At 44.9% G+C, this 23,257-nt stretch overlaps 1 protein-coding gene across 1 annotated transcript in view; it reads left to right on the plus strand.

Annotated features, from left to right (window-relative positions):
- The window catches only part of WDR7 (WD repeat domain 7), a 94,774-nt gene that overhangs the window by 48,495 nt on the left and 23,022 nt on the right, over positions 1 to 23,257 (plus strand). Inside the window, exons 21-22 of the mRNA XM_014939790.1 lie at positions 6,364 to 6,585; positions 16,364 to 16,550. Of these exons, the coding sequence (XP_014795276.1) occupies positions 6,364 to 6,585; positions 16,364 to 16,550 (409 nt within the window). The remainder of the gene's footprint in view (positions 1 to 6,363; positions 6,586 to 16,363; positions 16,551 to 23,257) is intronic.

A 23,257-nucleotide genomic window follows, 5' to 3' on the forward strand; every position in this document is an offset into this window, starting at 1 on the left:
GATTTGCTGCTATTTAATTATTAGATTAATTATAAGATGCACTATGAAATGTTAGAAAAATTAAGTTTAACACTTCCAGTTTTACAGTAGCAACAATGCTCCATTATTTCAAATTCTTTGCTGCAGCCAGGGAAGAAAATAACAAGATATTATCAAATCAATCAGGTCCTTGTGCCAGTGGGGAGGGGGGCCTTTGGGGCAGGGAAAAAGCCAGAGCAACCAACCAACCAAAAAATCCCACTGCCCAAACCCCAGCTTTTGGTTTGATTCCAGGGCAATTCTTTTGCACATCCTTACCTGCATTTATTTTCAAGTGGTGTTGTCAAGTCCTCTTTCATTATCTAAATATGCACGTATCTCATTTTAAAAGACATGTACCTTAGCGGTAAAAGTGATTAAAGTATACAGGAAATTTTCATAAAATATCTTTATTGCTTTTTATGTGGGTGTCTTCCCTGTCTGATAGCTTGAAAGCAGAGATGTTTACAAAACACAGTAAAATATATAATTTCAAAATACTAATTGTTATGACTAAGGTGCTTGTACTTCTCATGAGCAAATTTAATTTGAGGTGTGTATTTGAAATCTGTATAGATAATGCTGCAGTGTTTTGCTTTTTTTAGTTGGAAGATAATTATTTTTTTATGTGGGAGGAAAAGAAAATAATTTCACAAAATATTTGAGCTTTCTGTCTGCACTCAGGTGAATATAATAAATATACATATATATATATATATATAATTTGAAATGTAACAGAGTTGCATGTGGCTTTGAGCATCCTGGCCTAGTGGGGAGGTGTCCGGGGGTGGAACTGGGTGGTCTGTAAGGTCCCTCCCAACCCAAGCGGTTCTATGACTTGGCAGAAGTGTATTTAGCAGAGAGTTTTATGCTAAAAACCCCCATCCAAACCCCACGCTGTCGTCTTGGGGTGCGGTGGGGTTTTGGGTGGATTTTGTGGCTGCTGTAGTTGTCATGATGGGAAAGCGCTTAATTTTCCTTAAAAACGAGATGGTTATTCCAAGCCAAGGCACAGTGCCGGGCTGAGCAGAGCCTGTATGGAGTGTTTTCTGTAGCTATTGCAATAAGGGGTGAGGAGCTGGGGGGGCGCGGGGGCCGCTGCCCGGTGCCCCCATCCCGGTGCCCCCATCCCGGTGCCCCGGTGGGGAGCCCTTCTCGGCGGGGCCGGCGGGGGGCGCTGTGGGCACGGGAACGAGTAGCCCTGATTTTCCTAGGTGGGATAAAACACATTGTATCCTGCATTTTCCTCACCCTCGCTCGCCGTTATTGATATTTTTTTCATAGTATTTTTCAGTTCTGATTTGTTGTGAGCTCTCTGATTTTTATAAGCTTTCAGGAGGTGCTGAAATTCCTGTAATTATTGTTCTGTATATAATCTCACAAACTAGAAAGGTAGGCAAACCTGTAGCACGGCTGGGACTGAGGTTGTGGAGTCCCCTTCCTTGGAGATTTTCAAGACCCACCTGGATGCTCCTGAGTAACATGCTCTAGCTCTAGGCAATCCTGCTTCAGCAGGGGAGTTGGACTAGATGATCTCTATGGTCCCTTCCAGCTCTAAAATTCAGTGAAATTCAGTGAAAAGACTGCAGAGTGGTTGATGGTAAGGATGGGTCTCTCTCCAGGGTGTGTTTAGTGTGTAGCTTTCTTAAAGGCTTTTGCTGTTCCCTGCCTAGCACGCAAGCAGAGCGTTACGTAAATGTATTTACTTGTGAGGTAGTAGTAGACTGTGAGGATTCTCCACATTTAACTATATATTTTTTCAGGCCTGAAAGAGAAAAGAAGAGGAAGGATGGGTGGAAACCCTTATCCCAACCCACCCACTTACAAACCTCCCCTTCATAAATTGCCAGCAAAGCAATGAGGAGTAATGCAGAGAGAGGGACGTGGCAGACAGGAGTGACGGTGGCAGGTTGTCATCTACAGACCCTGAATTCTGGCTGGGGAATAGGAACGGGGACAAACATCCAGAGGGCTCTGGTTCTCGCTTTTCTTTGTACCCTTCTATTTCAAGGGTACAAGATCGGGATGCAAAGTCTGAGTTCTCTACCACGTCTGATTCAAAGTGCATTTGTGGTCTCGAGCAAGCTATTTTATTCATTTCATATATGTATTTTCAAAATACCATACATTCGAATGGACTTACTGCCGCCGAAAGCCCACAAAGCTGTGCCTCTGCTGTGTTTGAGCTCCAATGAGGTTTTGTCATTTAACTGAATTTTATGAAGGTTAAATGTTGTGAGTAAATCTCAGTGATTACATTTCCATTAGGGGAGTGATGGCAGCCCCATCGTTAGTTGTGTTGGGTTGTTTCTCCCCGGGCTGTGGCCGGGTGGCTCTTGGTGACGGTGGCCAGGGCTGATGGTTGGACTCGATGATCTCGGAGGTCCCTTCCAACCACTAAGATTCTGTGATTCTGTGATGGAGCAGGGCTGGAACGTGGTGGGCAGGGGCTGCTCGGTGACACCACGGGTACAGCTGGTGTGTTTAATCATAATAAATGGGTCTGGCACCTACCTCCACGAGGCTTCAGTACCTGGTACTGCCCAGGAGTCCCACCAGCAGGCACCTACCAGCAGATAGAAGGGATCTGGGAACGGGCCATCTCTCATAAAACCGCCCTCAGCCTTAATTCAAATCCATTGATTCCTATTCCAGTTAAACCTGGACAACTTAATTTGTCTTTTAATCCTTTTATTGTAAGCTAGGATAAAATTAATTTTACCCAAGAACTGTGTAAAGCCAATTAACGTGATCTTTAGAGTTATTTAGTAAAGTGCTTCAAACTGTTAAATTTATCCTGACCTCGTGGCTGCACTCTCTGACTGCTTTTTAAATGAAGTAATCAATATCTCGCAGCCTTTTAAACAATTTCAACTTCTGAAATGTTTTACTTATATTTTAAACACTTCATAAATATGCTCCATGCTATCCGTAAAGCTGTCTCCTCTGAGCAGCTGAGGATGTTTCCTTCTCAAAAACTGATATTTTGCAGTATTTAATATTGATGGTTTAGTCTCAGGAAAGCCCAGCCGGGTAAATGCCCGGCCACGATAGGTTTCTTGGGGGGTGTGTGGGTCCGGAAGCAGGTTATTTTTACAACTGAAATGCAGAAGGTTTTTGTCCTTTCACTGGTGTAGCTTCTGTTTTCCACATAGGGCTATTTGAGGTTATTAATTTTCTTACTGTGATAGGGTGATCAACTGTCCTGTCAAGAAAATGGATCTCTGTGTCACCCTTTAGCATGATTAAAGGGAGGCACGTCGCTGTGAGAAAATACCAAATTTTCATGAGACAAATGAAACTGTAGAAAGGACTACTTTTAGGGACGTTATTTCATTTTAAAATCTCCCAAACGGCTGTCAGTTTATTTGTAGGAAATCACTGCAATTAATTGTGCGTTTCTGCCGGTAATTAAAAAAGCAAAGGCAAAAATATTTAAGGGTTTGTTTTTCCCTACCTCATCAAGAGGTTTGGGAGAGGAATGTTGCTGGTGGGAGGGTCGGGATGTGGTGGTTGTGGGGTTTTTTTGGTCTGGTTTTTGTTTGGTTTCTTGGGTTTGGTTTTTCCGAGGCAGCAGAGCCTGCGCCGCAGCAGAGAGCGGGGTGAAGCCCATCGCAGCTGGATTGCTCAGGAAACACCCAGAGCATTTCCCACCCCGTGGTGGCTGGAATTTCTTGTTTGGCTGACAAAGAGTTATCTCCTGGACAGCTGGGTGCTGGGGCCTTCCCCATGGATCCCCTCTTAATTGCTGAGAGCTCGTGCCGGGTGATGCCGGTGCTCTGGTCCGTCCGAGGGATGGGATGCAGCTTGTGGGTGCCCATTTCTTCCCCGTTTCATAGAATTGTTGAGATGGGAAGGGACCTTTCAGATCATGGAGCCCGCCCTCCAACCCAACGCTGACAAACCCCCCCGCTAACCCATATTTCTAAGCAAATTTCCTGGTTTAAGTTAAAATTTCCGGTGAGAGCCCTGTTGAGCCAGGCTGGGGGATGCGCTGAAGGGTTAACTTCATATCGCCGTAATCAAAGGCCAGGCTGGGGGGGGGGAGAGCCTTCTCACCCGGTGCCCCCCCGTTTAATTTCCTCCTGGAAGCAGCACATGTGTTGGCTCTTCCTCGGCGGGTGCCGGGAGCGGCGGCGCGGGCCGGGGGCCGGGGTCACGCCTCGCCCATCGATCCGCATCCCCCAGCCCCGGCTCCAGCATCTGCTCCGCCGCCCGCGCCCGCTCCAGCCCATTAGAATAGAAATCCATAACGGAGCTGTGCTCAGCCAAGCAGGGGAAGAAACTAAATTAAATGGTATAAAACAATCTTGGATGGGGAGTTTGCGCCAATTCGTCTTGATCTGAGATGTCAGGGCGGGCGCTGGCTGAGCACCTGGGATGGGGGCGGCCACGGGGAGGGAGTGGGGTGCCCAGGATGGGTAATGGGGGGCCTGGGGCAGCTACAGGGAGCAGGGCCCTATGTTGGGGGTGCCCAGGATGGGAATGGGGGGGCTGTGGGGAGAGGGGAGGGAATGGTGCCCTGCAGTGGGGTGCCCAGGATGGGAATGGGGGGGCTGTGGGGAGAGGGGAGGGAATGGTGCCCTGCAGTGGGGTGCCTGGCACAGGAATGGGGGGGCTGGAGGGGACGGCAGGGAGCAGGGCTCTGCGTTGGGGTGCCCAGCATGGGAACAGGGGTGCTGGGGGGGCATGGGGAGCAGGGAAGGTGCACCCCTCCAGTTGGGTGCCTGGCACAGGAATAAGGGGACTGCAGAGAGGGAGCAGTGCCCTGTGGTGGGGTGCCCAGGGTGGGAACAGGGGTGCTGGGGGGCTGCAAGGAGCAGGGCCCTGCACTGGCAAGGGAATGGGGGTGTTGGGGGGGACAGAAGCTGCCATGGGGTGCCATGTGCAGGCAGCCCCTATGCAAATGTTGATGGGAATGGGGTGCCTGCAGGTGGCCGGAGTGGGATAAGCGGTTCTCCAGCAATTAGAACTGTTCCATTTCTTGCTTTGTCTGTTCCAGCCCCTTTCCATCCTTCTTCCTCCGAAGGCAGTTACTATTGATTTTCTTCTTTCCGTTTTTTTTCTCCTCTACCATTGTTAAGCTTCCTGTTGTTTTTCTCTCCCTCTCTGCTGGCACATTGCTGTCAGCGCGGCGTGGTGACCTGCACAGGGCTCTAAATCTGGTCACATTTCTTGTAGGTCCCATTCCCTTTCCTGGCGAGCCACCTGGATGTCTAGGCAGAGAGAGATGTCCGGGCCGACTCGTTAACTCACCCTTCATTAATCCTTAAGTCTCATTCAGGGCCAGGTGGTGCCTTCTGAGTTCTCAGCAGAGGTTTACCAGTGGTGTGCTGTAAGGAGGAGTAAAATTTCGGTATTTGTGGAGAATATCTGGTAGGGCATTTCCTGAAATGCTGGGAATTAGCGCTGTAGGTAAAAGCAAACTGTCCTTGTCAGGGTAAATGCATGCGGGATCTACATCCCAGTCCATTTCTCTAAGAGTTTCTTTCTTTACTCCAAAGAAAACAAACTTCATCTGCTTAGTGAAATTAAACATCCCTGGGGCTGCATTAGACTAATGATGTACATTTCAGTTTTATTTAAAATTGATAATACAATGAGGTTTTTTTACTGCTGGTAAGAATGTTTGCTAAAATACCATGTGTTACATTTTAGTGTTTAAAAAAAAAAAAAATTACTAGTTGGTTTAATGTTATCTACTGTTAGCTAAAATTTAATGAGAATCTGAATGTGATGATGGATTCTAAAACAAAACGAAGCTTTTATATAATACAAGTAAGTTATCCTAAAAATATTAAAAAAAATAATACAGGGTGATGCAAATATGTTATCTACTGTTAGCTAAAATTTAATGAGAATCTGAATGTGATGATGGATTCTAAAACAAAACGAAGCTTTTATATAATACAAGTAAGTTATCCTAAAAATATTAAAAAAAATAATACAGGGTGATGCAAATTTGAAGGTAAGCAAACCAAAAACCACCTTTCATGAAAAATAGACAAAAAATTCCACAGATCTCTTATCAGCTGAATACGTTAAACTATGAAATGAGACAGTTTTCTGCTGGCTCTGTTTTTCTGTGAGAACTCAGCAGTTCTTGAAGTGTGGGTTCCATTGAAGACAGGCTTGCATGGGTGGGATTTAGACATTTGTCGTGTGTTAGAGGTTTTGAGAAGTAAAATGGAATCATCTCCAGCAGCTGAAGATCCTGGCAAGGGCAGTAACAGTCCTGAAAACATGATTGAACCTGTTTTATTTTCTCTGGGAAACAGGATGTTTGGAGCATTACAGAGCAACCCTGCTTTGGATTTTTCTCACGTTTCTTACTTCTCATTCTAGGCTGTCTGTCTGGTCTCCCCCAAATGAAGAAGATCTCCACGTCCTATGAGGAGAGACGGAAGCAGGCCACGGCCATCGTCCTGCTGGGCGTCATCGGGGCCGAGTTCGGGGCTGAGATCGAACCTCCCAAACTTCTCACTCGGCCACGCAGCTCCAGCCAGATTCCCGAGGGATTTGGTTTGACCAGCGGGGGATCCAATTACTCCTTGGCGAGGCACACGTGTGAGTATCCCAGGGCACTGGGTCCCTTGCCCTGCTGCGTGGGGCAGGGAGGAGAGGGTGGTATGTACATCTTGCTACAAACCGGTTAATTTAAATTACCTTTTCACTGGAAAAGATAAAGCTGAGAAATTGTGAATGTAATAAGCAAGAGCACAGGAGAGAGGGCCACAGGCAGAACCAGTCTGGCACTGGTTCCAGCTCTTATGCTGGAATTCCTACATCCTTTCTTCTCCTCCCACTTAACACTTGCATTTATGTTATTCGTTCTTTTATCTTTTTTTATCCTGAAAACGCCCCTTGGTTTAGTAGAGAAAGAGGCAGATGAATTGAACGGAAAGCTGTGCTATATGAAGTGTTACATCTGGACCTGTATTACAATTAGTGCTGCAGTGGTGATGTCATTGTCCTTAGTACAGACAGGAAAAGTGACATTATAGAAAATGGTTACATATCTAAGCATTGACCATTTGTCATTAACAGGGCAAAATCTAGAAGCAAATGCGACTGCAGCACCCTGGCTCATACAGTTATTTTGGGCAGGTTCCTGTCCATGCTGCTGTTTGTTTGGTTTCTGTAGAGTCTGGCAGAAGTCCCCTTTGTCACCTCTGTAAGGTCTCTCTGCAGCTGGTATTGCTTCAAAACCCATCCACTCTCTGCTTAGCCAGAAAATAGTTGCATGCAGTGGATTTATCCTCCTTCTCAGCTTTATCTCTTCCAGTGAAAGGATGCCCACAAGATAGAAGGGGGTTGGTGTGATGTCCCAGCCTGGTGTTTGCGGTCCGTGTCTGCTCTGGTCTGTGTGAGCCCAGTCCCCAGCACAGGGGGGGAATTCACCCCAGCAAAGTGGCCCCAAATGGAGACAGGACAGGCGAAGGTCACCAAAAATGGAAATACCGCTTGCCAGGCAACCCTGTGCTCAGAAAAAGCAAAATTCTTACTATGTGTTCAGACTTACGGTTTTTCCTTATTGATATGTGTCCTGTTATGACTTTCAGACACCGTACTACAATACATGCAGGTTATTCCAGTTACACAGAAAATATTTTGGCCCCTCAGAACAGCTGGGGAGCTGCTAAGGTGTAGCCTGGTCTTGTAGGACGTAAGTGATGGTGTGAACCAGAAGTCTTCATTAAAGAAATTAATGATTTTTGTCTATTTCAAGTTGTGTGTTTGCCACGCTGGTGCTGCAGCAGCAGTGCATGCTGAGCAGAACTGCCCAGTCACCCCCAGAGCGAGATGCCAGGGTGGGGGACACCAGGGACCTGCTGCCACTTTCTGCCACCCCTCTGACAGCCTGTCCCTATTTTCTATGTCAAAATAAGTTATCAAAACAAATCACTTCTTCATTTATACTGTTAACACGTGCAGCATTTTTGCTGTATAAATTGTGCACGTTGTGATTTATAAAAAAAAAATAATAATAATTGTGATAATGCCTTTTTGAGAGGGTGGAATTCTCTAGAAATCCAGGCGGTGACCTTGCCTGACACCCTGCATTAATCTCTGTTGACCTTACAAATAGTTCATGAGATATTTAATTATAAAATGCCACCCAAAGAATTTCTCATTACAGATGCACCGCATCACACTTAAACTGCAGCTAATGCTGTGTTTATAAAGTTAATGGGCTGATAAATCTGACTGACTGTTCTGGCCTGAATATGAAAATGCTGGGTTCTGTTGTTAAGGCAGTGTATTTTTCAAAGCATCTGCCATCAATATAGTTATTAATGATAAGCGTTTTGCCCTTTAACTCACTGAGTGTCATACGCGCTGGCGTGCTCACAGCATTGGGTTATTTATGTTGGTTTTGTCAGGCTGTGTGTCCCTACTTCCCTCCACGGCCAGTTTTAGGGTTCCCTCCTTCTGTAATGGGTGGCAGTCGCTCTGCATTTGCTGGTTTGGGGAATGATGAGGTGGCCAGAGGTGAGGTGCCTGATGCAGACTCCCGATACCATTTTTCATTTTTTAATTATGATGTCCCAAATTGGTCGCAGCTGACCTTCTTGCCTGTTGGGCAGGAGGGAAAGCAAGTGAAATTCCTGGGCAGAAATAGAAATATCCCCGTCTGCATAATTGTGATGGGCTGTGCCGCCTGCTCCTCAGACACGTTCTGCATTACACAGCCCTGGTCGTGAAATGGCTCACCTTCTGGTGGCTCAGCCCTGTCTCTGGAAACCCTCGGCTGAAACAATTAGGTCATTAGGTTGGGATGAAGAAAATATTTATTTTTCAAAGTAAATGCAATTTCAGTGCCCTCTTCCCGGCTGGGAGAGGACCAGCAGCATGTGGTGAGCACCACAGCTCAGGTCTCGAGGTCTGGCACAGGAGCGTTGCCATACAAAGGGCTTGAGGTATTACATGTTATTTTCCTCTGTTTGGGATTTTTACTCTTTTGCATTATTTGCTGCCCAATATTCAGGCTTCACCACTCAGTAGTATCTTCTAAAAGTCCCATCACTGCAGCCTCTGGATGCCTTTTCTAAGCAATATATTTATTTTCACAATATAGCTGCTGGAGCTGTGTCTGTGTATGTTAGAGAGGGGTTTACCTGTCAGGATGTGCTCTGGCTTTTTTACACGTATGTAGGCACCCAAAAGGTAGGCAAGCACAAGAATACCTAGGGGGTGCAGTCAAATATTCCCTGTGTTTTGATAATTTGGGGGTTCCAGCATTACAGATTTTTCTATAGTATCCCAAATGTATTTCATTTGAAAATAGAATTTAGTGCAGGATAAACTTGAGCTTCTTGGTGAACACAGGGTTTTTTGCTCCGTCACCTGCCTCGAAACCTTTTCTAAGGTCTTCTGATCCGTGAGTTCTGTGCTGTGAGGATGTTTTGGCTGTCGGTCCAGCGAGGAGGAGGAGGTGGCTCCCCGCTGATGGATGCACCTTGTGCCGAGCCCGTGGGCTGAGCGCGCGGCCGCAATTAGCACAGACGAGCGAGCGCTCGGGCTCCTGGCGTCCGGGAGCAATAAATCAGTCGAGCACCTGAACAGCAGCCTTTCACAGCAAATTAGGCAAACGGGCTCAGTAACTTAATTTGAACAAGCCCAAAAACACACCGGCCTGATTAAAGCAAATAGCTGGTTTTATTGTTGATAAGGAGCCCGCCAGCAGCACCAACCCTTTCCTTGGCTGGGTTTTTATAGCAGTTATGCAGAAAACTATCCAGATTTGTACGGATCCCGTGGTTCGTGGCATTATTCTCCTCGTTTGGGTCAGGATGCTGTGAGATTCTGTGTAGGAGAAAGCCTAAAGTGTGCTTTTCTTCCTTGAGCTGCTGTGATTAGATCTGTGTCTCCAGCAGAATTTTGTCCCTGAAGGAAAAAAAAAAAAAAAAAAAGGAAAAATGGTGGTTTATGAAAATCTATATCTTAGCCTCAGAGATAATATTTAGAAAAAATAGTCAATCCCTATGGCAGAAAACGGTCAATCTTTGTGGCAGATATTATGCCCTCATTTAAATCTGGTTTTTGGCTTGAGCAGCAAAATCAAATCTTAAAAAATTATATTTGCCTTTTTCCCCAAATCCTGTAGGGGATGAGTGATTTGCATTACATATTTTTAATCAGAGGTTTCTTTTTTGGATATTTAATATATTCTGGCTATTGTCATGGACTGTAGCTCAGGAAACTAAAATCTCTCTTCTTTGTGCTTGGGCTGTGAGGAAGCCTCAGCACCAAACAAGTCCCCATCACTTGTGTTTTCTACCGGTCCAACGCCTCTGTAGGTGAAGGCTCATCTTTGGGACTGATACCGCATTTGGGGGTCATAAAAATTCAAGATACTGTATTTTTTCCTGCCAGTTCAGCTTTGCAGAGTCCCCCATGCTGCTTGGAGGAGCCCCGGGTCGTTCCCAGGAGGGTGTCAGACCCGTGTCTTGCCATCCATAACCACCTCTGTGTCCATGGACTTCCCTCTTCCTGCTCTCTGTTTGCAATCGTTCAAGCACGGGCTCTTGCATGAAATACTGGGCAAAATGCAAACACTTCCACCAGAGAACACTCACGTTTTCATCGAATATGAAAAAAAACCAAACCAGCCTGGTTTTTGCAGGCTGCTTGTGGGGCTACTTGGGTCCCTCCGCCGGCAGCTGCTCCCTGGGGAAGCTGCTTTAAGATGAAAGGCTCGGTGCAGTGTCACATATCCTGAAAAACCTGCTCTTCTAATGTGTCCAATATGAGCAGGGACAATATTCTCCCCATTTCCCAGCCATCCCTCCTGCTCTGGAGGGCTGGAGAGACACCCCGAGTGCCAGTGGTGGCACAACCAGCAATAACACTCTTCAGGGAGACAGATCGTACACAGAGGTTACATTATCCCTCCGTGTTGGTGACACGTACGTTGTGCTAAAGGGGAAAGAGGGATTCTTTCCCTGAAAAACATCTCAAAAAATGGTGGGTTTGTTTTGCCATGCTCCCTGGCTGGTACCTGCTCGGTGTGTTACGTTCAGAGATGGTGTTTGGCACGTCAGGTAAGCTGCATTTAAATATTACACCTAAGCAGCAAGCAGTAGTGTGTCTGAGGATTCAGTGACGTTATCTACATGCAAGTATTGCCAAGTGGAGATATGTATTCTCTGTGTGTCAAATGGGAAGACCAAAGCTACATGTGCTTTTTGCTGTTCAGTGCTTGTATTGAAGAAAATAGTGCCCAAACATTGTCAATCGATAGTTTGCATGTTTAAAAAGAACACTTCAGAACAACTTCTTTATGAACTGCTGCTTCATAAGCTGTGACAAGTCAATAAATCAGCCCGTGCTTGCCTTTGTAATGAGTGAGAGGAAGAGGAACCGAACCTAATTTAATTCATCATATAAATTAACATTATTCCTTCATTAGGGTTGCAGGTGCTGAGCCAAGCATCCCTACCTTAAAACGGGAGAGGAGTCAGAGTTTTACTGTCTTACAGATATGTGTGTTAAGAATAATGGCAAACCCAGAAAAACACTTGTGAGATATTACGCTTACTCATTTTAGGAAGGAGAAACGTGGGAGAAAAATATACAAAAATAATTGACATAAAACTGCTTTTGAGGCAGCTGGCAGGGATTTGGGTTTACAATGGAGGGGTTGATTAATGCTTAGTATTATAATTATGGGAAATGATTTCTCCTAACTGTTTTGGACTTTCTCTTGACCTTTTTTTTTTAATTAATAGTCTTTGCTGGGAGCTTTTGCTTTCATTGGGAAGAAGATGGGATTTGCTGAGTAAGAAATGTGTGCAAATCGTAGTAGTCTTTTTGTTGCCCTGTCCAATCACATCTAGAAAGCCTCCAGCGATGAGGACTCCACCATGTCCTTGGGGAAGATGTTCCAGTGAATGATTGTTCTCACTGTAAGGTGGGAGTAAGAAATGTGTGCAAATCATAGTAGTATTTTTGTTGCCCTGTCCGATCGCATCTAGAAGGCCTCCAGCGATGAGGACTCCACCGTGTCCTTGGGGAAGTTGTTCCAGTGAATGATTGTTCTCACTGTAAAATAACCTCTTTCTGATGTCAATATGAAACCTTTCACAGTGCAACAAGGACCTGGTCCTTGTCTGCTCCATGTGGCTCCTGGTGAAGAGAGCCCCTGTCCTCTTTGTAGCTGCCCTTTTAGTACTGGAACACTGTGATGAGGTCCCCATGAGCCTTCTCTTCTCCAGGGAGAAGAGGTCCCACTCCTTCAGCCAGTCCAGCTATGGGTGTGCTGCCCAAATCGAGGGGACAGGCACCTTGGGGAGAAAGGAGCAGCTCAAAATAGGCACGTATTGCTCTCTGGCTTTGCAGTAGCTGAGAATAAAACACATTGTTGTTGGTACAGGCACATTTGTGTGTCAAACACCAGGGCTATGGAGAAGGTTAAGTTGGGATCCCCGAGTTCCTGTGTTGACTTGTTCCGTTGACACTGTGCATCTTCCATTGGCCCAGACCACGGGTTGTCCAAGCTGCTTAAGAAAATTCCTTACAATTATGTGTAACTGGAGAAAACCTCTAAGATACACAAAGAGTTTGGTCAGGACTGTGATGGAAAAAACCAGCTACTTCCTATGAGACGATGATCATTTTTATGGAAATAGCTTTATTTAGAAAACATTATATAATTTAGATTAAAATAAATAGCATGGTTTAATGGAATTATGCAATTAACAGGAATGAAAATACAGAGTTTAATGCACAGTTATGACCCGAGTCGTATTGGCTTTCTCCTTCCTGCTAGATTCTAAACAAATTTTGGATTAAAATAATGATAGTTTACTCTTTCTATAGCACTGTAATATAATTTCGTAGTTAGAGGAAGAATGCATTTAAGGCAGCATAGTTGAGTTCTCTCCATAAATTGAAACAAGTCTGATCTGAAACTCATTTACTGTCTTGGAAGAGAATTGATCTTGCTTTCACATTTGATTCCCCCACTGCAGCTTCTGAGAGGAAGAAAAATGGCATTGTTAGGTGGGTTTCACCGGGCCAGGCTTCCAGTGAAAAGCCTGGGAAAGCAGCTGTTAGAAACCTTTTCTTCTTGTGCCTTTGTTTCCCTTTCTAACCAAGGATGCAAAATCTTAAGGATGCTTTAAAATGACCTGGGGGCAGCGTTCGGCTGGGCCCACGCAGGAGTGTTCTTTGCTCTCTGTTTCCTTCATATAGGAAGCAATAGATATTAAGCTGTTTAATAGAAACACTGGGAATTTACTGCTTCTAGGATTGATTGGTTTCACCTGTTAAACCTCTGGTAAATTTCCAGAACTTACATGGATAATTAACACGGAGGACACCTTCCCCTTAAGACTAAATAGCATTTCTGTATATTTTTTCTTGTATTGTTAAAAAAAAAAAAATCTTAACTGCGCAGTGAAGCACTGGGCTATATATGCACTGCAGAAACACATTTAATTAGGATATATTTAATTTTCAGCCCCCTGAGAGGCTGTTACAAGTCTCAGGACCCGATGGTGTCCCACCTCTGCTCAGCTCCGCTCCCCCAGCTCCCTGCAAACCTTCACCTTTTCCATAAAAACAAGAAAAAGGACTTTCAGCAAGTCACAGATGTCGTTGTCAATGTACATTTTTGCTAATCCCAACTTCTGCTCCATTTTCAGCCCAGGGGAGGCAGAAGTAAGAGTTTAGATTTCCTGACGAATTAAGCAGGGTCTGCCTTCCTGTGGGTGGGATTGTGGGAATGGGATTTCAATTCCTTAGAGATCATCAGAGTAAATAGAAGTATCAGAATTGCATCAATGGCCAGAAAAATGCTGACAATGAATTCTGTAAAACTTAAGAAATTTGATGTTTTATGTGATTGAAAAAAAAATAATTAAAATCTTTTCATCATTACATCTTCAGAAAAAAATCTTCAAATAATATGACCAGTTAATTTTTAATTTGGGCATAAAAATATCCTCTGGTTTTACACCTGTCTGAAAGAAGAGAAAAGATAAGTAATAAAAATTCGCTGCACTAGAAGTAGGAGGGGACTAAGGGGTATGGATTTTTAACCCAGCTATCCAAATTTATTTGTCTCTCCTTCGTGGACGTTTCACACAGGTATATGTTAGATTGGGAAAATATCACCCAGGAAGGGTCACAATTTGGTTTAATTTCTTGTAGAAAACCACTATGCCCATGAACAAGGGGAGGGAGGGCAGACGGAAAGAAATTAGAGCTGTGATTCTTCACTTGGGTTTTGGTTTTTTTTTACATAAAATCAGAAAAAGCTGCAAAGCAAGTTAAATCATACTCTTGGAGTCCATCATTTTTATTTAGTTGGAACTTGATCCCGTGGCAAATTATGAGAATGGGAATCAGAGTTATCAGTGTCTCGTTCATGCCGCTGCTATTGATTTTCCTGGGCAAATTATTTAATTTTTTTTAAATCTATCGGCAAGCTGGGGTAACAATGCTGACTGATGGAACGTGGTGAAAGCTCCGGAGACTCAGCAGGGAAAGGGATTTTTGCAATCCAAGGGGCTACACGCACTGGAAATAACCCATAAGCTTTAGTATTCGGGTCATATTGTCATTAATAGAAAGGACAGAAGGATCAGAGACTCACACCTTCATTTTAGTGTTGAGGTAAACGCCAGAAAGCGTGGGCAGGGCTTTGGCAGGGGGTTGCACTAGATGATCTCCAGAAGTCCCTGCCAGCCCCATGTCGTTCTGTGATTCTGTTTGACTGTGCCCTTTGGCTGGATGGAGCTGTTTGGGGGGGTGGCTGTGCTGCCACATGGGGTGTTTCCTGCAGAGAACTGGCAGATTTGCTCTCTCTGTCCTAAATATTGAAAGCACTTCAGTGCTTGTGCCCAAAATTGTATCCTCCTCTACTGGTTGAGAAGACTCCGGTCTGGTTTTGGTGCTCCTGAGGACTTCTGACGAGGGGGGCAGTTCTCTCCAGGGGCAAAATCAATGCCTTCTCACTGGATTTGCCTCCTGTGCTGCTCTTCATTGCCCTACGCTTGTGCCACACATCTGAAACAGCTGGAACAAAATGATATTTCAATAGAAATGTATATAGGAACGTCATCTACATTTCTGCAAAGTTACTGCTGGGAGGAATTCTGTGTAGAAAGTCACACCCTGATTTTTTAATGAAAGGAGCTTTTGTGGATTTGTTTCTTAATGACTTCACCTAACAGAAGGTACACGTAAGTCATCAAAACTTTTTTACTAGGGCAATCTTTTATTTTTTTTTTTGTTGAAAGAGCCTGATGTTATCTAGATTTCCAGCAGGGAATCTAGAGGAAAATGGGAAAGCTGGAGGAGCATGCCCAAGCGCTACCACGAGCTACATTTCAGTTTGGTGGGATCTGTGCCATCACGTCACCATGGTGGCCCAAACTTTGACTAAAACACCATTGACTGGCTGTTCTCTGGCCCCTTTGATGGTTCCGTGTGGGTTCAGGACCTGCCTGGGCTGTGGGGGGAGGCTGTGGGTCCCGGGGCTCCGCGGCAGCTCAGAGGTTCCCAGCAAGGAATCTCTGCAGCCCCAATCAGCAGAGCTTTTCCAGGGCTAATTACCTCTTTACTGCGCTGACTCTAATGTGACATGTTTATTGCCTTAACTAACAACTCATTAGCTTAGTTGATGTTTTTGTCAATATTAATTCGTTCATTTAAGCCAAGTCAAAGCTTAAACAAAGATGTCCAGGCTGAGGAACGGGCAGCAGAATGACTTTTGTTTAGTTCATCTTTTTCCTGAGCTCTGTTTCCCCACGGTAGGTGTCAGCGGGAGCGATGCTGGGAGGGGTCCTGTGGAAAAGGCAGGAGTATTTCATTGGAGTAATGTTTGAGTAGTCATGCTTTTCAGTAAGCTGCTTGGATTTGAGACATGAAACTCACACAAACTAGAGCTTCGTGGCCTGCTAAGAAGAAACTTCGAGTTCTTTTGTTGCGCACGTGTAAGGGGTTAGTGTGAACAGACTGGAAAAGCCTGGCTGTTGGTGCTGAAGATGAAGGCAGTTTATTTCAGAAATAAAACAGGTAACTCATAGTGAACAGTTCTGAAAACTAAAGAAAAAACTCATAAAATCAATAGGTTATCATAATAGCAAGCTAAGTAAACTTTATTAAGAGATAACAAATAATTATGTAGATATGATAAATTGTCTTTATCTGGGGGTGTGGCTTGTTTTAGCCCTCCTTTGCATTTACATATGTGTAATTATTGTTATTTTTAAAAAGTGCTAAATAAGTTGTTAGTGGCATTCCCTCCGTAGGCATGATGACTGTATGAGACTAATCTGGGTGTGTTGAAGCTGTTTTCTGTCCTGAGGGTGGTGTCTCCGGTTGGTCCCCGCAGGCAAGGCGCTGACGTTCCTGCTGCTGCAGCCCCCCAGCCCCAAGCTGCCGGCGCACAGCACCATCCGCAGGACCGCCATCGACCTCATCGGCCGCGGCTTCACCGTCTGGGAGCCCTACATGGACGTCTCCGCCGTGCTCATGGGCCTCCTCGAGCTCTGCGCCGACGCCGAGAAGCAGCTGGCCAAGTAGGTAGCCCCGGGAGTCCCTTACAAACCAGCATTTCCCCCCTCAGGATCCTGGGTTTGCTGCCCACGGGTCAAATCCTGCTGGCCGTGGTGCACGGAATAACTCCTTGCTTCAGGTTTAACCCCTGCTGGCTGTGGTGCTTGGCACGGAATAACTCCTTGCTTCAGGTTTAACATGTAATATATCTGTCTGCCTTTAACATTTTTATTTTTTTTTAGGCTTTCCTAACTGTAAAAATAGTATTTTTGGAAGGTGTTTTCCACCCGTGTGTCTGAATACATGGATTTTTATTTTTCCATGGTTTTACAAGCCATCCCATCAGGATGGGAGTTGTTTCAGAAAACCACCTTTTCCAAAATGTACTATTTTATCAACAGCGGCGCTATTAATAACATCAAGGTAACTTGTAGGTTTAAGGAAAGAAATCATAAAGTCAGTAGACCACAGCCTGTCTCTAGGGTCAGAGAACAACTTATTAAAATGTCCTAAATCAAGATTTATAGGGAATGCTCTCTTGTACCTCCACTCTAACCTCCTTGAAATAAAATCTTCTTTCAATTAGGGATTCGTAATTGGGGTTGAGGGGGGGACAGATTTCATAAGGAAGTCTGACATTTGGATATAAAATGCACGGCAAAAAATCTAACATGTTTATAGAATACATTTACAAAATAGAAAATGTTTATAGCTATTTTCTGTGCAAGGAACTCTTAAGAGTGTATTTGTTCAATTTCTTAACATTTACTCTAATGGTGCACCTCCTGGTTATGTACACACAGGTGTGTGTACGTGTTGTTCCGTGTGCTGTCAGTCACTCCATCACATAATGATGGCTAAAGGCAGAAGTGAGGTCATTAAGGTGACCTGGGTAACAAAAAAACACCTTTTTTTAATGCATTTTGTGTTAAGAGAATGGGATTTTTGAATACTGGCATCCGGGATTTATTTAACGTGTGCAGCTTCGCTGGACATGAGTAGCAATTTTGTTGAGTATCTACAAATTTTATGATCTGAGGCCTAAAATACAATAAATTTTAAGTCAGGCCCCGATTCTCACAGGAACAGTCTTTACTTACACCATTAAGCTGATTAATGACAACAGGACCATTTGCGCAGGGAAGAGTTTTGCGATAGAGTCCTTCTATTTATTTTTTTTTTATTGTTTGTTGTAAAATTGATCATCTCATCTGAAATTTATTCTAAATCTCTATCTGAGCAACTTTTTTCTCTATTAAGTTTTTATAAAAAAAACCAAACCAAACCACTTAAAGGTGCCAAAGGAGAGGCTGTGATTTCTGTGCCTAAGTAGAGACAAAATAAGAAGTGACAATAAGAAGCACCCACCGTAGGCTGTTTATATGAAATAAAACAGTGGTGGTGGACGTCAGGTAATTGGCTTTGAAAGCTGTTTCAAGCTTCCTGCTTTTAATGGAAAAACCTTGAAAAATGTAAGAGGGTGTGCGTTAGTGCCACTGGGACCAAACTGTCCCTCCCTGGCTGTGGGCCCTGGCGTGGGGACAGCCTGGTCCCCGTCAGGACATGGGGAGCAGGTGGCTCCTGCGCCGGGGGGGTCCCTGCAGCAGGCACAGATCTCAGTTACTGGGTTGTTACTGTCAATTAATACTGTAGTAATAAAGTTCTGCAGGCATCCACTGGGAAAATGACTCTTACTGAAACTATTTAAATGTAGTGATGATTTTCATCATGTAAAATACAGAAATGGTCGATGTTTTTCCTTGTTAAAGCTGGTGGCGTTGTTGCTGCTGAGGAGGTTTCTGTAGTTCAGTGCCCGGACTGTCGGCAGCGCTGCCTTGGGGCTGGGGGCCTCTAGTGCCTTCTAAATAATAATTTAATTAGTGCTCTTCCTTGAGTGATAATTTGTAACCCATGAGATAAAGCGTTCCTGGGGAAGCAGTGTCACTCCTGCAGGAGGAGGGCTGGCCACTCTCTGATGCTTTCTTTGCAGGGCTGTTGCTTGGGGGCGAGGGAAAAACCTAGTGTCTGAAATTGCTGAGGTCATCATAATTGATTATTTAGGAATTAATTGTACTGTATTTCCTTTCCTAAAGCGCAGGGGTTCATTTTCCAGCAGGTGATGTTTGCAGGATGGCACTGCTGATGTCTCCCAAGCTTTCTGGGAGGATCCCGGGGCAGGATATGTTTCAGCGTTATGTTAAAGGGGAAGGAAACATCTGCAGGACTTCCAAACTGTTTTAAAACTGTGGTAGGGCTTCAGTGGCACAGGCAATATTCATCCACATGAGAAGCAGGGTGCTTAGCTGACCGAGGGGGTTGCTTAGTTCATGGGTAATAATGGTACTTCAGGTATTAACAAAAATCCTGAAACAACTGGCCAGTTTTCCGCTTTATTCTAAAGAGTTTGCTAAATCAGAGCGAACGCTGCTCTTTTATGTGTCATTATATGAGTCTGTGGAATACCCTTCTAATTAGGAATTAGCCGGGAGTTTAAGTTATGTATTTATAGTTTTAGTTACTTTTCCCTTTTAGCGGAGAATTTCTCTTGCCTGTAGCCATAGCATTTAATGCTGTGAGCACTTTTACACACCCCGAGTAGCATTTAATCATAGAAGTTCCTTTCAAATCATACAGTTCTGAAAACTGCTCTGTTAGGAATGAATTTTACTTTATGAAATTGTGTTTAAAAATGTTAATTTATAAACATGCACATTTTAAATGCTACATGTGATAAGGAACTGTCTTAATACCACGTACACACTTCATCACCCGTCTGCAGAGGGGGTGAGGATTCTGGCTTCCTTTTACCTTATACTGAGGCAGATATTAGGCATTTTATGTGACAGTTTTAATTTCCTCGAGATTTCAAGAATGAATGTGTTGGGGGGGGGGATGTTACTGCAGAAATACGTCTAAACTGGATGAATGATGTTATTTGTGTGAACTGCAATTACTGCAGGCAGTGTGACAGGAGAAGCCCGGGTGTTTTGCCCTCCCGGAGACGCGGCGAGCCCCGCTGTACGGAAACCCGGCCTCTCCGGAAAGGCATTTCCAGCCTGCCCTTACATCCTTGCCTGTCACAAAGATTAGTCTGGCTCTCCGTCCGCGCGGCTCCCAAGAAATGAATGGATCAGCATGTAGCCTTGAGGAGCCCCACGCAATTTTCATCATGATAAATTGCATAATAAGCGAGAAAGTGTTTGCTTATTAATCCATAACAAGGTTTAGATTGAAAATGGCCTGTTACACTGCTGACAGACAGCGAGCCGGGCGGAGGGAGGGAGGGGAGCGGGGCAGCGGCGTGTGCGGGGGGTTAAGTGTGCCTCTCACCCTCCCGCTGCCCCGCTGAGCTGCCCCTCTTTGTGCCTGATTTACCGTGCACACAATCACGGCGCGCAGCTGCCCGGCCCCTCGCCCTCACGCTAAGGACGTTTTATGAAAGAGCTTTTTATGGCAGGCTTCTGCTTTAAAAAAAAAAAAAAAAAAAATCACATTTCTTTTTTCCCTTCTGAATTAAGTGAATATCTGAAGTGTTATCCCAAACTCTGGTGTTTGTAACTCCTCCACTCTCCCGGTTCGTCCTGGTCCCCGGAGGCTGGGCTGTGCTGAAGGAAACCGCTCGGTTGGGATGATCCTGAGTAGTTCTCTAGCATTTATTCGGCTTTGGTTTCTCAGCATGGATGATGGTAGGGATCACTGCTGTCCGTTGGTTTTGCTCTTTGAATTACAAGCTACGGTTTGATATAGATTATGATATAATATACCCAGATTAGCAAACTGCATTCTAATTGATCTGTGTATTTTTATATGCGTGTGTATGTACTAAAATAATAAGGCTAAATCTCTTTAGTTTTGATCGTGTTTAGTGGAAAAATTTTACTGTACTTTTATATTCTTATGGATTCCATCTGTGGAGCCGTAGGAAGTCTGGCAGGGACATCCCCAGCTTTCAAGTCCAATGGAAGATGTTTAGAACGTAGCCTAAGCAATTGCTGGAACTGAGGGTTTTACAGGAGAAACGTGAGCTGGGGTCTCGGTCCTGCAGGTGATGTGGGAAGATACTGCACACTGCCACCACAGAAATGATTTAAACCTGGAAACCGCCAGATTTGTGTCCGTGTCAGTTCTGGTTTAGAGCTGTGATTCCCAGGGGATGGAGCTGAGGAAGAGGAGCACCACACTCCCCAGATTCATGCCACGGGGGGACTTTGGTTCCTCCCCTTCTCTCAGCCGCCACTTCCAGGCTGCCCCATCAAACCCGAGCGGTTTGGAGTGGTGCTGGAGTCCAGGGTTCTGCCAGGTGAGATGGGATATACCCACCTTCCCTTTTTCCTCCCTCAGGGCATCAAAGGGAGGTCTCCAGCCAGAGGAGAGGAACGAGGCTGAGTGTCCATCATGCAGAGCAGCAGCTTTCCCTGGAAAACGAGGTGGCCCCATCCCAGCTCTCTTCCGCAGGTCCCTGTGGAATTCCCTGTGGAATCACCCCAGCTCTCTGGGACCAGCTGGGACAGTGGTCCCAGGCTTCCTTCTTTGGGCCCGCTTAACAGGGATAGTAGTCATGATCTTTGCCTTTTATGCTGAAATTTGACATTCTTGATCCCCTGAAGTTTTCATCTGGCATTGCTTTAGGGAAGTCAGGAAACATAGAGATCTGATTGCTGTATTTTTCTGGTCATCGCCATCAAAACCTTCTCCGTCTGACTTTTTCCATAGTCTGACCTAGAGCTCTTCCCAGGTAGCTGCTTGTTTGCCACTTGCTTTAAGAAACAGCTTTTTAAATGCATCTTCCTTATTTTACATAGCTAGCGAAGTACGTCAACATTACTCTGAAGCGGTGATAACTTGTTTATATGATTAGCACAAGTTGTCTATTAAAAAGGTCTGTATTACATTGAAACCATTATTCAAATAGCCAAAAAACCTCAAGATGTTCTGATTACTGGCGTGGGGGAAATTGGATGTCCCTTACGGCGTGGTGGCAGGATGCCAGGGCGGGATGAGGAGAGGGACACCGCTCACTGCCTGCTCCTGCAGGACACAGGGAAGCCCCACGGCCCATCCATGGGGAGCAGAAGCCCGGTGTGAGAGGCAGCTTTCCCCGTAGGTTAGCTGTGCATCTATGATTAGCACAAATTGTCTATTAAAAAGGTCTGTATTACATTGAAACCATTATTCAAATAGCCAAAAAACCTCAAGATGTTCTGATTACTGGCGTGGGGGAAATTGGATGTCCCTTACGGCGTGGTGGCAGGATGCCAGGGCGGGATGAGGAGAGGGACACCGCGCACCGCCCGCTCCTGCAGGATGTAGGGAAGCCCCACGGCCCATCCATGGGGAGCAGAAGCCCGGTGTGAGAGGCAGCTTTCCCCGTAGGTTAGCTGTGCATCTGTCTGGTGTGGGGCAGTGTGCCATCAGCCCGGCCCCTCGCGGGGGGCTGGAGCAGCTGGCCAGCCCGGGGGGGCTAATCTCTGCCCACATGCTGATGAGTTCACAAAAAGCCTGTTGCTTTGGAGGAAAACGCAGGCTTTACCAAGCAGGCAGTAAGGAAAAGGGCTGCTGGCAGAAGCACCGAGCCTTTGTAGGGAAAAAAGCTACTGAGGGCTGGGGGTTTGATTGCTTTTGGGCATAACGAGCCCCTTGGAAAGCCAGATTTTCATCCCTCCCTCTTTCTGCTTCATCACCTTTGGCTGTGACATCCAAACAGGACTTTTTAACTTGTATTCAAATACAGTTTTACAAGTAAAAGGCCAATGGGACCTTCTTTATTGTTGCAGAGGCTTTATTGGCATGAGCAAAGGAAACTATCTTTTGTGTTGTTTTTTCTTTATTATTTATTTATTATTCTTTATTTATTTATTATTTTCTCTCCTTGCTTCAGCCGTCACGGTGGAGGACATTTCCTTTGTGGAGTGGCTGAGTGGTTCCCAGGTGTTCCCTCCCTTTCCTAAAGCCAGTTCCATATGGGAGCACATTCATTCCTGCCTTCCCTATAGATAATGTACAACCAGGCTAGCCTTCTTAAAGCCAGTTCCATATGGGAGCACGTTCATTCCTGCTTTCCCTATAGATAATGTACAACCAGGCTAGCAAAACTGGACTCTGCTGTGCTACATACAACAGTGATAGCTAAAATAGCTCAGTTTTAAGAAATGAAGCTCTTAAACAAAAATTAGCCTATGTGTGGTCGTTGTCAGGTATTACCAGATTTTATTTTTGCTTAATGTACTTATTGGCTACTTACTACCTTTTTGTTTCTTGCCTTTATCTTGTCATAGCAAATATGAGCATTGCGTGGGGAAAATTTAGATGCCAGTTAATCCCTTACTGTTACTGAAAGAATTGCAGTTAAAAGCTCAGTGTTACAAGTTCTGAAGAGCTTTTGAATAATTTCAGTGATTAGAAGGCATAAGGTACGGGGCTGTCTGTCATCCCATCGTGCTGCTGCCACTGACTCATGCAGTAAAGAAAATCAAACCCAATAGATTTGGTGGGTTTAGTTCTTCAGGAAGCTCCCTGCCTTTCTCTCCTGTAACCAGTGCTTAGCTGAATTAAGGGGAATTGCTACAAGCAGGGTATTTTTCAGCCTGCCTTTAAAACGTTGCAAAAGAATAAAGCATAAATTCTTGGGCAGACATCCTGCGTTTGCCTGGTGCTGGGTTGGGTGATATGTATTCAGCACATACAGATAATTTGTTAACAAGGCCTTTTTAACACTTTGGACAGATGCGCA

The sequence above is a fragment of the Calidris pugnax genome, unplaced genomic scaffold (genome assembly GCF_001431845.1).
Source record: "Calidris pugnax isolate Ruff unplaced genomic scaffold, ASM143184v1 scaffold79, whole genome shotgun sequence".
Classification (NCBI taxonomy): domain Eukaryota; kingdom Metazoa; phylum Chordata; class Aves; order Charadriiformes; family Scolopacidae; genus Calidris; species Calidris pugnax.